Genomic DNA, 13,616 nt, shown 5'->3' on the forward strand with positions numbered 1-13,616 from the left:
ATCCTTCTTTCCTCCATCCCTCTCCTTCCCCTTGGTTTGCCATGGGACCAGCACTAAGGAGAGAAATGAGAGAACAGGCTCCCCATTGGCAGCAGAGTCGGCAGCAGTGGGGCAGAAGAGCAAAGAAACCAGCAGCTTAGACAGTAGAGAAGCTCGCAGAACTCCCCTGATTCCAGAAGGGAAGGCAATTAGTATGTATGGAGCATATCTAAATTAGACACTGCCGTAATTGTACCTTACTGACATCATTTTTTCCTAAGAAAGGGGCACGTTCTAGCATGCCTTGCCCTAGTTATCAGCCAGAAGCTCTTTTTACTAAGTAGTTACATCCTACCTGTCTTTAAATTTGGCAGTGAATTTCCATTGCTTTTCTCCCCATGGGCCCTTCTAAAAAAGTATTTTTGTCTCCTCATATTCCTATTATGCTCGCATGAATGCTCTTGAGGCCTCATGCTGCCATGGGCTGAGGCCACTTCACCAGTGGGTTTGCTTCACTGACCCCTTAGAACCAAAACAGCCCTTGTGAGTTACCACACAGTATAAAGCCTGAAGGAAGGTGCGCCTGGTCATGCCCAGCCTCTCTGTTCAGACAAGCAGGGCCCCAGAGCCCTCCTTGGGCTGGGGATGCAGGAGTCTGGATTGGAGTGGGAATAGACAAGACCACTCCTTAGTGGTACGGTGCAGAGCCATGGGCATGCTGGAAGAGGAGAGCCAGTGTGCTTGGAAAACTCCCAAGGACAGGTGTTCTCACAGGAAGGTCCATGGGGAGATGTATAATGGGACAGTCTGAGGCATTAACTCCCATAGCAGCAGGTGGAATATAAAATGGGGATCCAAAGTCAAGGGCCCACAAAAGACATTAATTAAGATGGTACAAGTTCCATCTGAAGATAAAACCTGGAGCTGTTCCTGTAGATCCTGGGGTGCAGAGGGAAATGACCCTGCATCTGTCCCCGTTGGCCTGATGATGCCCACTGTCCCAAGGTAATTATGTAGAGAATCCCTTCTCCCACTCAAGGGTGTCCTGATTTGGACAGGAAATTATATTGGTATCCTATCTCCAAGGTAATATTCTAAGCCTTCAATTACTTCTCACAAGAGCCTTGCTTCTGTAGTGCAGAGAGGTTAAGTCATCAGTGAAAAGCTTGCCTTCCTTCCCAACAGCCCTCTGTAGACCATCTGAAATTAGCTATTGTTAATAATATTTTTAGTAAGAATACATTTTCCTTTTTTCTAAAGATGTGTACAGTGGGCCTTTTGTAACCCACCAAACCAAACATTAATAGATGTTAACTATACCTTGTCTGTCTTCTGTTAACCTTTTGCTGCCAGGACAAAGTTCAGGGGGTCAGAAAAAGGCCAGCAAACACCGTCTAGGTCACAACATCCATCGAGCTTTCAAGAAGCCAAAATTCAGCCTTCCTATACTGCCTCCAGACCTCAAAACAACTGTCCAGTTCAGTGAATTCGGTCGTTAGGCTGAATTTTATTTATTTTTTAACACTCTTCAATCTGTGATTTTAACAGGGTAGAAATTCAGCTTTTATCCTTGTAAAACCTCCTGTCCAGCTACACTTAACACTTGGTCCATTCGATATGAGTTGTGACCACCTGGAAAATCCTATTTATCAAGATAGACACAAAACCTTCCAAGGGGAAAACCTCACTCAACTGGACTCCATCAATTCCAATTTGTGATCATTTGGCCACATTGGATTGAGATGTGCCTATGTGCTTGCCATCAAAAAAGGATTTGCCAAGCAGGCTGGTTAGTACAGATTAACTGTGGCAGAATATTTGATCTATAGGGTAGTTTTATATAGAAGCAGATATTTGCTACAGAAAATGCACAGCCTTGCCAATGCTTTCTCTTTATTAAAGCAAAATCGAGCGCCTCAACTTGTAGGATGTATATAGGCAGTAGTTCATTAACCTACTTGGGGGTACCGTATGAATGTGAATGTAAAGGAAATGCAGTTCTTTCCAAAATTATCCGTAAATTTGATTTCTTTCTCTTTTGTTTGTATATCTAGCCTGGTCTTTCTCCTCCATTAGTGAAATAAGTTACATTTGTGTAGTGTTATCTTTTCTCTTCCATGGAAGGTTTAGCAATTTCAGAGTATAATTGTTTTAAATCAGGAAAAGTCAATTTTCTCTAATGTTTTAACATTTAACTCAGCTTCGAATCCTTGTGTTTTCTTGCATTACCCAAAAACATTTGGAAAATGAACCCATCTCATCTCCTTCCCATCCCAGCCCACCCCACAGCCCCTAACCCATCACTCGCCATATTTCCTTCCTGGAGTCAATGCGAACCCAACTCCCCCCTCCAGCAAGACGCTCAGAGTCATGTCAGCACCTTCTCATCCCCTCTTTTGTGTCTTGCCATGCCTCCTTTGCCCTCTGTTCCCTTGGCACTTCCTGCGAAACCTGCTGTAAGTACCTCTCTCAAAGCTGACCTTCCCCATCTGTCCCCCACCCCAGACCACCCAGTTCGGGACTGTATTAAGCCACATCTGGGGCACGGCCAGAGCTTCCAAATTGGTTTTCCCACCTCAAGGTTTCCTCCATTCTAAATCATCTTGAGTTTTTCTAGATTAACCTTCTTGAAGTACAAATGGCCATTTCATTCCTCTCATCAAACACCGCCAGTGGGCCTCCATCAGCCACCCAAGATCATTCAAAGCAAGTGTTTTAGCCAGGCAGTCATGATCTCTGTGCCTGGGCCCAGCATCGCCTCCCCCTGCCGTGATGTACAAACACCAGCTCCTGCCACACTGCCCTCTTCCCATGTGCTCGCTTCTTTGCTTTCAGTCAAGCAGGTTTCTGCACTTGGAATGACTGTCTCTGTCCCAAAGTTCCATGTGTTGAAGTCTCATGGCCCAGCCGGGACACTTTCCCCTCATGAAGGTTCCAGCCAGAGGAGCGATCTTCCTCTGCCCTGCACCTTCTCCTCCCACTGCCCTCAGCACTCTTACTCTAGGGATCTTATTGCTCTGCTGTCACATCAATGTTGTTGGATGCCCATTTGCACACTCCTTGAGGATGCCATTCTTTATCTCCTACAGCACCTAGAATAGGTTCTTAACACCTAGTAAGCACATAACCTTCGTCGGATGGGTGCATGTTGTAACTTAAACCCAGAAAGCTGAAAGATCAGATAGACTCATTCACATGTCTTGTCTTTTCAGCAAAACCCAAAATCACTTATGTAGAGAACCAGACTGCCATGGAACTAGAGGAACAAGTCACTCTTACCTGTGAAGCCTCGGGAGACCCCATTCCCTCTATCACCTGGAGGACTTCTACCCGAAACATCAGCAGCGAAGAAAAGGTATGATGTCCCCCAAGAGTTTCAGGGCCATGGGATGCAGGCTCCAAGCAGATTGTGTCTGCCCATGCCCCGTTCTCTTCGATGAGCCCAAAGATAGGATGCAGGCACCAGAGGCCATACCAGGTCCTGTGGCCTCCGTCCTCCAGCCTGCCTGGCTGTGGCCTCACCAGTGTCCCCTTACAGTGGAAGGACCACAGTTTCTTGCAAAGATTTGCAGGGTTGTGATATTAGTGGGCATGGTCAAGTTAGACGTTCTGGGGAGGAAGGGGGTAGTGATTTTGGATTATGGAGCTATGAGGTGCGAGGAAAAGCCAAGATCCGGGTGCCCCAGCTGTTCCTACCATCATCACAGGGGGCACCCAGGGAAGTGTCGCCCAGAAATAGCGGGGATCAGAATGAGCCCTATTAATTCTTTTCCTTGTGTTTTGTAGACTCATGCTGTACATGCACTATACGCACAAAAGCTTGGTTGCCTTTGTGTCTGCCTGTATTTTCGGTCACATTTGGATATCATTTTGTTCTGAAGGCAAAAATAATTAGCAGTTTCTACATGATGATTATTCCACTGGGTTCTACAGTACATTCACTGAGAGTTTAAGCACATGGCAGCAACCTTCTTGGTAAATTGAAATGACTGGGAAATTTAGCTTTAAAGCGTATAGATTATAGGCCCCCAGAAAGCTGTCTTTATTATTGACAATATATAAAAATTTAGATAACCTTACGTCATTGCAGCCCTTTGCTGCTGAGTGGGCCAAAAGCAGGAGGAAGAAACAGCTTGGTTTCAGAGCAACTTAAACCCTCTCATGGCACATCTCCAGTCTCCTCTCATATACCCTCTAGTAATGGGCTTCATTTTAGTTGGCCAAAATTTTGTCACCTATTCAGGATAATGGCCTTAGCCTTAAAGAACATTTATAATGGATTGCTTATTGACCTGAATGTCAAAAATGATAGATCCTCACCTCTTCTGCCTGCCTAAAGGAAATCCCTAGAGAGGGTAAACTAAAATAAAGTCAAAAAGAGATAGTGTGAAATGCCAGAGCCACGTTTGGGATCTGCATTTGAGGATCTGATTTCTGCCCTGTTAATAGAAAGCAAACTAAATCAAAAGGAATAGAAATTGCTGTTCCAAAAAGCCCATTATTTTTTTTTGCAAGTTTTACCTCCACAGTTGAATTCCACTTAACAAAAACTCAAGGAACTGCTAAGTATTTTTGAGACTCACATATGCTGTTCGATATTGTGAAAACCACCGGATTAGGAAATGTGGTGTTTACTTGGATACTTTCTTTATCAACATTGGAATTAAACCCTAAGCTCAGATTTCAGCTCCCATCGTGTGTGTTACATGGATTGAATGTACATTTCAGGGCTTAAACCACAGGGCTGCTGCTCACCAGATTTTTCTCTATCAGGCTTGTGAGTAGATTTGTCCAGAATGAACCAGTGTATATCGTTGACCTACAGTAAAGGACAGAAATAATATCTATCCCAGATGAATGATGCTTTTAAATTCAATGTCTTTTCTAGGAATAGCTCAACATCTAAGCTATACCAGAAGGGCCATTAAGATTTGTGCCTACCCTAAGTTCTTTAATAGGTGGTCACTTCTGCCTTCTATCTGTGAATTCTTTACAGAAAGAGAACAAATAACCAGGCACTAATACACACTCATACTTACTAAGTAGTGAAACAAAGGTATCCAACAGAGACCATCTCAGGCCAAGTAGGTACTGTATAATTCAGTTATCAGTGTAGATCGCTTGTCCTCAACCTGAGATAATTATGGAAGCCAGCCACATATATTGCATTGTGGTTCCTTTTACTACATACAGACTGTCTTCAAGTCTACTTGACGTGACATTACTGGAGCATGAGTGAATCGATATTAGAACAAGTCCTCCAGACCAGCCTGTGAGATGACACCAGATTAACACACTTGCCTAAATGAACCCCTGCATATAAAGTTGCCATTTCTATCAGCTGTATATTGACATCAAAGAGGCTTGCTCTCTGTCCTACACTGGGGATAGCTAGTAATTAATAGAACGAAGATGGCCTATTACAGGTGCCGGTTGGACTCCAGGTAATAAATTTCACTTTTACCTGGCAGCGGCCCGTCATGTTCTCCTCCACCTGAAGGTGCGTCGTATACAATCAGGTACCAAGATGATTAGAGTCACTGCAGCATGGAAGTGAGAGAAAACAGTTGGCTTTTTACAATCAGGCTGATACACTAGGCAGATAAAAATAGCCACTTGTGTCTAACCGTGGAGGCCAGGAAGTCTCCTGAGAATTAGACCGCGCAAAATGCTGGAATCATAGAAGGCAGGAAGGGAGGCCCTATTCCAGGTTGTCTAGTCTCACCTGGCACTCCCTTGCCAGCATATCTGCCAGAAAGCCCCATGGCCACTCCCTGAAGGGTGATGGCAGCCGTCCTCTGCAAGACAGCTGGCCAGCACTGGTGATCGGGAAGGTCTGCTTCCTTGCCCCTTCCGCTCCGTCTTCCCACCTCTGCCACTCAGTGCCCTGTGTGAGGGCTCTTGGATTCTCCACTCTTCTTCCCTTAAACACACTCAGTGGTCTTCCCTGTTTCTGGGGTCATGGGTTCCCCGCCTTGTGCTTTCTAGTGGTCCCAGTGGTCCCAGTGCAGTGACACTCCCCCTGAAGTTTTATGGTGCCTAGTGTAACTAATGCAGTCTTCCGTGCAGCTCTGACTCCCTTGATCTGGACACCACCATGCAGTTACAGTTGCATTGGCCCCTGCAGCGGTTTCCTCATTGTGTTGCCTCATGTGGAGCTTGGGGTCAACTAAATTCTCAGCTCTTTTTTATCTGAACAGCATTTAAGCCACATAGCCCCTTATCCTGCTCTTATGCAATTGGTTGCTTCGCCTAAAATGCAGAATATTATATTTATTTCTGCTAAAAGTTGTGTTTTGTTTATTGCAAACCCCATGTTTCTCAGTGGTATCAGTGGCACTTGGGAAGGCACTTCCTTCACTGGGATGGTCCTGTGCATGGCCAGAAACTCAGTACCAATAGCTCCCTTCCTTCTAGATGCCAGTAGCCACCTCTAATCACCTCGATTACCAAAAATGCCACCCATACAAACTCTTTCTGGCTTGAGAACCATTTCACTCCATCCTTCTAACCAGGCAGGTCTGGCTTTTATCAGAACTGTCCTTAAAGGTCTGTAGGTCTAGGGCATTTCGAGCCTCATGGGCCCCCCTTTTCTATTCACGTATTTTTAAAGTAATGAGGTCTAACACTCAGTGGTGACCCCACTTCCTTCACAAGGCCCTTCACAAGCAGTTCAGTAGCCTTCCCCATGCAGCTGTCATCCAGTATCTGTATTAGCTATTGGCTCCAACCTTGTATGAACACTTATTTGAAATATCTTGGTCTAACTAAGTCTCTGATAAAAATGTTTGACTCGGACAAGGTCAAGTGCAAAGTCCTTAGAGTGCTACCAGGGCCTTCCTCTGGGTCACTGCTTGGAAGGCAGAGCATCCAATATCATGTTGCTCCTCATGATTTTGAGGACTTTTGTGAAAGGTTCAATGATTTCCTTTTTTTTTTTAACTTTTTTGAATGTTTATTTATTTTTGAGAGAGGCAGAGACAGAGTGTGAGTGGGGCAGGGGCAGAGAGAAAGGGAGATAGAACCCGAAGCAGGCTCCAGGCTCTGAACAAGCTGTCAGCTCAGAGCCTGATGTGGGGCTCGAACTCACAATGGGGCTTGAACTCACAAACTGTGAGATCATGACCTGAGCTGAAGTTGGATACTTAACCAGCTGAGCACCCAGGTGCCCCTCAATGATTTCTTTAATAAAACTGGTTACAATATAAGCTAATTACAGCAACTTGTCTTTTGATTCATTGCTCAGTTAAGTCTAGTGTTTGTCTAGTATTACCCTTCTTAGAGGAGAGAAAAGGCTTTCAACCATAGGCACAGAGTTAGTAACTTTCTATGGAAAACTGATGTTCCTCTTCATTAAAAAAAGAAGAAGAAGAGAAAGAAGGGGTGGGGGAAACAAGCAAAAGCCAGTACACTGAGCCTGATTGTCAAAATCTATCTGATCGCATCTCTGGGTTCAGTCCAATCACTCCTTCGAGACCGATTACTATCAGTCTGCTAAGCTTCAGCTAGTTGAGTTGGTTTTGCTCAACAACTGATACACAGGTAGGCTACATTTGGGTCATTAAGACCGTTAGGGTAGATCACCTGTCTGAAAGTTAATCCATTTCTTAGTCTCCATTATGTTGGCCCAAACAAATACAAACAAACAAAACAAAACAAAAAAAAAAAAAAAAACCTTGAAACAACCATATTTGAACATCATAATGGGTCAGTTTGATCACTGTGTCTGGAGGACATTATGATAATGCAGGTACAAAGAAAGTTTGCACATCCACGTCATTTCATTGCTCATACTACCAAGACTCTTTTAAATACTGCCAGGTATGTGAGTGAGTGGGGCTAACTTCGAGGAACCATTTACATACTGAGCGAGACCTCTGGGTGATGATTTGCACAATCGGTCACTATCACAACACGTTCTCTGTGTGCGTATTTGAACCTCTTACTTGAACATGCCTTTGAAATGACTGGTAAAGAAATGTATACAAAGCCTTAATATTTAAGGAAAAGAAGAGGGGCAAAGAGTTGAGTTCAGAACGGGTAGAAAAAATGGAACTTCCTGAACCTCGAGTCTTTAGCTGACAGAGTGTCCCACAAATCCCACAAATAAGAGAGACCTTTGAAATTCTGGATCCACTGAAAACTGGATCTTTCTGTCACCGGGGAGAATTCCTCATTAATGCAAACAGGCGCCCACGTATAAACACTGGAAAAGGTGCCTATGATAAGCAGTTAGAGTCTGGCATATTAGGGGTGTGAACAGAGGTATAGCAGGATCTACTTTAGGCTAGTGTAGGGATGCTTCACTGTACATATTCCTGCAGACTCGTATGTGAGGTAATAAACGTGAATATTAAAAAGGACCTGGAACTTAAAATTCTGGAGCGTGGCTAATCATATCCTAATTTGTTTTATGTGTGTATATTTGCACATCAGATTGTCCTTAAAGTGAACTACACCACATCACCAAATTATCAGGGCCAAGGCATATCCTACCACTCCCATCGTGCACACAGGCAGGAGGTCAGGCTAGTGGAGGCGTTGTGTTACTAGCAACTACTTCTGAACGACACAAAACCCTAGTGATTTGGGAGAGTACAAGAAGGATCAGATTTGACAAACAAATTACCTCCATATGAGATAGCCCTTTAAAAAAGTCTTGATTCATGCAGCCCTGGCATGTGACAGACAAGCTTCTCATTGGCGGCCACATTTGACATGCTGGCACACCGACACATGGTGCATGGTCCTCTGTCCTCACTTTTTTCTTCATTCCAGCATCACGTGACATAATCCAACCTCTCCATCCTCATTTCTCACAAAAGCTCTCTGCATTTAGTGGACTCCTACTAAATGTTTGCTAACCATTTGCATTTCCTGGATGGCATTGCTTGTCTCTGGTATCTGTTCTCTCCTTTTTCCATCTGAACATCAGGGACAACCAGGCAGTCATGCCATTTAATAGAAAGAACAACTGCAGGTAGGATGTTTTTGAAACCCAGTATGAAAATGGAAAAAACTCTAAGTGTAGGAGTTCCCCAAGTGCCAGATATAAAATATGCAGACATGGGTAGGAAGACACCCAAACCTCTATGCTTCTGAGCTGACTCCCTCCTCTGTGAATGCCATGTTTGATGTCGATGGTGCACGCTTGAGCCTGCATGCCATCCGGGGCGTTCCTCTGCCCCTGAGAACTGACTGGGCCTGCCGCAGCACTCAGAATTGGTGTCCTGGAAGTTTCCTGATCAACAACTTTAAGCACTTCATACTTAACCACTCCTAATGTACCTCTCTGCTCCTTTTTTAGTTCCTTTTAGAAAATATAACGTGATTTTTAATAGGATGCATGCAATGAATTATAAAATGCATGAGCACAAAATGGCATTCGTATTTTGTGATAAGCTGTCTAATAGAATCCAAAGGAGGAAACATACTCTATGAGTATCTCTAGACTTTATAGTCAGAACTAATAGCGACATGAAATAACTACGAGGAAATATTCAAGATGTTCTGGAACAGGAGCAGTCTGCTGTGTCTGCTGGTACCCCTGTGTATGTCTACCAAAGATTAGGAAAGCCTTCTCCTTTGAATTATACATCTTAATGTGCATAAGGGGGTGGGGAAAGCTTAACATAAGCTAAACCCTAAATTCAGTTGGGTAATAAACACACCATTGAAAGTGAGCCTTGGAAAAAGTTCTGAGTTGAAAAGAAGCTGCATGTGCACGGAATGCAGTGTGATACATCAATTCTCTGAAGCAACATGTTGTAAAATTTTACTGCTTTCTTGTTGTGTTTTATATCTTGTTCTCTCCAGGCTTCGTGGACTCGACCGGAGAAGCAGGAGGTATAGCTTACCTGACCACTAGCCAGTCTTTAGTTTCGAAAGCATCGCAGTTTAACTCGCCATTACAGTTTAATAACCAGACATGCTAAACTAATTAGTCATCTAGTTAGATTAAAGAATAGGTCAATAGTGGTAGACGTTACTTGGCAATAGTGTCTTAGGATGAGCAAGCAAGCTGTGTTGGGAGTGGATGAACAAATCCTTATTACTTCTTAAAATTGGATCTTATTCTCTTGCTGGTGCTGGTAAAATCACCTCCAGGTAATTATACTTACAGAAATAAATCGCTCCAATTCCCAGGCCAGGCATTTTGAAATGATGAGATTTTTTTTTTTTTTTTTTTTTTTTTTTTTTTTTTTTTTTTTTTTTTGCCTCTCACCTGGTTGATGTGGCTTTGGGTCATAAAGTCACAGAGTTAGTGTCTAAAAACCCACTCAGCCCTTTCCAGCTCAACTCATCTTGTTGCTCGCTTTATTCTAGAATGATCGGTCCTGGTAAATGATCACATCCCATTTCATGTCACAGCAATGCAGATGACCTCTCTCCTTGGTTTTCCCCAAATTGCTAAGCATACCTATGTTACTTTCATAGAGAATTAAATTTATTAGATTTGCATGATTTGGGCACAATGGTTTTAGAAGTCAGTAGCATTTAGCTTTTGAGATTTCTCTGACTGCTTCCTTCCATTTGGGTAATGTGGGACCTTGTTTGAAAACTAAGCTAAATATTAATCTTTAGATTTAATGTTACACACTCAAGACCCTAGTTACAATCAGGCATATCTTTGTTTCAGTGATTCGTGTAAGTAAAGATAGCAAAATAAAAACTAGTATACTTTAGATGAGGTTCAAGGATCGAATCCATAAATATTTTTTTAAAAAACAGCTTTTTGTCTCTTTCCAGAGGAAACTTTGATATTTTAATACTACTAAATGTCAATATGGCAATCCTATACACTGTGTTTTAATTAGGTAAACTCTTTCCTCTTAGTTTTCAGAAATGATAATATTCGGAACACATAACTCATGTGTTCAGATCGTGGCTGTAAATATTTAATGCTGTTTAATATTCAAGAGTTGACTGCCCATCCCCGGGCACGATCCTAGTTCTACACATGAACACACTGCCGTGATCAATCCAGTGTACAATAAGCTGTCTTTGTTTCCTACCTTCTTCCATGTCATGGGGACCATAGTCAGGTGCTCGTCTCGCTGAAATGCTCCCTCCTGTGGCACAGGGATCACTTAGGCTGTCCCAGCCTGGCTGTTTTATTGCCCCAAAGTCACAGACCCATTGGAATTGGGGACAGGAGAGAAGAGGGGTTAATTATCAGCACTCCTCAGTAACTACAGATCTCATTCTACTTGACCTTCTACATCTTCCCCTGTCATTCTGATTTAGACCTGGCTGGAGGGGGACGTGAGATTTATCAGGGAGCGTTAAGGGAGGTTAAGAGAATTATTATTATAAGTGGAAGTCCTAGGTTTACTCCTGGAAAGCAGACAACTCACTTTCCGTTTCCAGAAGTATCCTTATCTTGAGTATCTCACTTTGGACATAATTGACTTTCAAGGTGAGTGCCACCCCTGGGGCTCAGAATTTCCTCTGTTTGTCTCATTCAGAGATGAAGACCATAAGTCCAGATGAGCTCCAAAGAAGGTTACTGGGTTATGGCCAGTTTCGTTCTGTAAGCTCTGAGAATTAGCACTTTTACCTAGAAGAAGGGACACAGAAATGTTCTGATGAGAAGAATAGTTGTGATGGCCCTTCATGCTGTTTTTTGCAAAACAGGGTTTTCTTGTCACAGGTGTTTTTCCCTTCTTGCCCAGAGATCATCTGCTTCCTCTGCAAGCCTGGACTTTATCAGCATGACTCCTGGTCTGGATGGCTTGTGGGTAGCAGTCCCTGACTTTGTCCCTGTGTGAGAGTCAAACATTTCAGAGGGAAACAGTCTAATTGCACTGGAGTCTATCTGCTTCCCCTTGGAGGGAGAACTGGGCATCTGGCAAATTCCCATCATCAATCCTGTCGCGAGCCACTGCAAAATAAGAATTCTCTGTAGAGGGCTGTCTACTGGTCTGCTGACAACATTAAATGAGAAAATTTTTCCAGAGAAATTTAGAACACATAGAAGGGGGAAGAGTATAGCTGTCAATGAAACCACTTCCCAAGCTTCTCTTCAACCTTTTTCTAGAATATTCTGAGTAAGACTGCTCATGCCCTGTTTCATTGTGATTTGTTACTGTCCTACTCTTAGTTCCGTGACTCTCTTTCATCTTTTGCTGCAATATTTCTTCCATTGTGGAAATATTCTCTTGACTTCCCAAAGATCCGGTCAGTTTCCATGTTTGTGGGTGCTGGGCCCAGGACAAGCTGTGTGCCTCTATGACAAACAGTCATTGCTCAGCCACTGGCTGGTATCACTAGCAGCTGAACCTGTGTTCTCACTGATATAACCAAAAGGGTGGGGTGGGCAGGGGGGAGTGGACCTCAAATCCTTTCTGCCTTTGTCCTGCTCTGTTGGGGACAGACAGAAGTGACAAGCAGATCAGGTCAGCTCTTTAGAGATACTTGCTGGTGTGGCTTCATGTTTTCGATGACACTAGATCTGATGGGTTAAAATTTATATGGCTCATGGGAGTCACCACTCGGGAATATTGGGACAACCCTGTGAGCCCACAAGATATGGGGGTCCGAGGACCCAGTATCTTCAGCAAACCAGATGTCTCAAGGCTTACTAGCCATGTGCTCCACATCTGTCTGTTGTCATCTCTCACTAATGTGTGGCATCTCCTCAACCACTTAGCCTGGCAGACTTATGGTTCAGGTGGAGTTGAGAGCTATGGGCATCTGGGCACTCCTCTGTGAGTGGGGTGGCCCTCGCAGAGGTAGGCAGTGATGATTTTGTTCAGCACTCTGCCTCCTTGCCAGCAGTGGTATTCCAACTTCCAGATATGAGAACCTCAGTGGGGCTTAAATGCCTGAGATGGATTAGGTCCATTAGTGATGGGCAGATCTGTGGAGACTGCCCCACAAGGCCAATGGGACCTTCCTTTTGTGCTGTCTAAACTGGCTGCTGTATGACATTGCAGTTCTGAGTCCCAGGCTTCCAAACCAGCATGTCAAAAGAATCTGAAGCAGGTGTTCGATTCCCTATAGGCTCAACCCCAGGGATGACAGATGCCATGTGCAGAACACTCACCTGTCCATCTCCACAGAATAGCATATGCTGGAGATAAGAGTGTAGCCCAGCCTACGAGGAGCAAGACTCCTTCTTCAGATTACCAACTTTCTTGAGGATTTGAACCTGGGCAACATGCCCAGACTAGGCCAGCAACCATTTTAGAGTGTCAAGGCAAAGGCCCCTTGGAAATATACAGTACCCATTGCCTAGGGGTCATATGCTTCTTCCCTTTTTGACCAGTCACTGTAATTCCAGAGACTCAGGAAGCCAACTGTGGTCTTAGGGGCTAGAAAATGGTGGTGAGTGTGGTGTCACGGATCCCAGATCTGCCTGAGACTCTGTGCCACTGTCCCTGGAGAGAAGACCCAGCTACCCCTCACTTCCACTCACCAGCTCCTGATCATTGAGTTGTCGGACTTTCTCTTGAATGAAATTATTTACTTTTAAGCATTCAGGAAAGTGAGGCATCTGCAGAAATACAGGTTTCTTGCATAATTTCTTGCAGTTGGCACATTCGGATTTCCCATTATGCGTGCCTGCACTGTGGAACTGGCAGACGGGCAGACTCCTGGGAGGAAAGCATAGGGGTGCAGGTTTCCCAGAATCC

General features: G+C 44.0%; 1 protein-coding gene across 1 annotated transcript in view; it reads left to right on the plus strand.

Annotated features, from left to right (window-relative positions):
- NCAM1 (neural cell adhesion molecule 1) overlaps positions 1 to 13,616 on the plus strand; it is a 313,366-nt gene that overhangs the window by 257,679 nt on the left and 42,071 nt on the right. Inside the window, 2 exon segments of the mRNA XM_030332629.1 lie at positions 3,192 to 3,334; positions 9,796 to 9,825. Coding sequence (XP_030188489.1) covers positions 3,192 to 3,334; positions 9,796 to 9,825 — 173 coding nt within the window.

The sequence above is a fragment of the Lynx canadensis genome, chromosome D1, assembly GCF_007474595.2.
Source record: "Lynx canadensis isolate LIC74 chromosome D1, mLynCan4.pri.v2, whole genome shotgun sequence".
NCBI lineage: Eukaryota > Metazoa > Chordata > Mammalia > Carnivora > Felidae > Lynx > Lynx canadensis.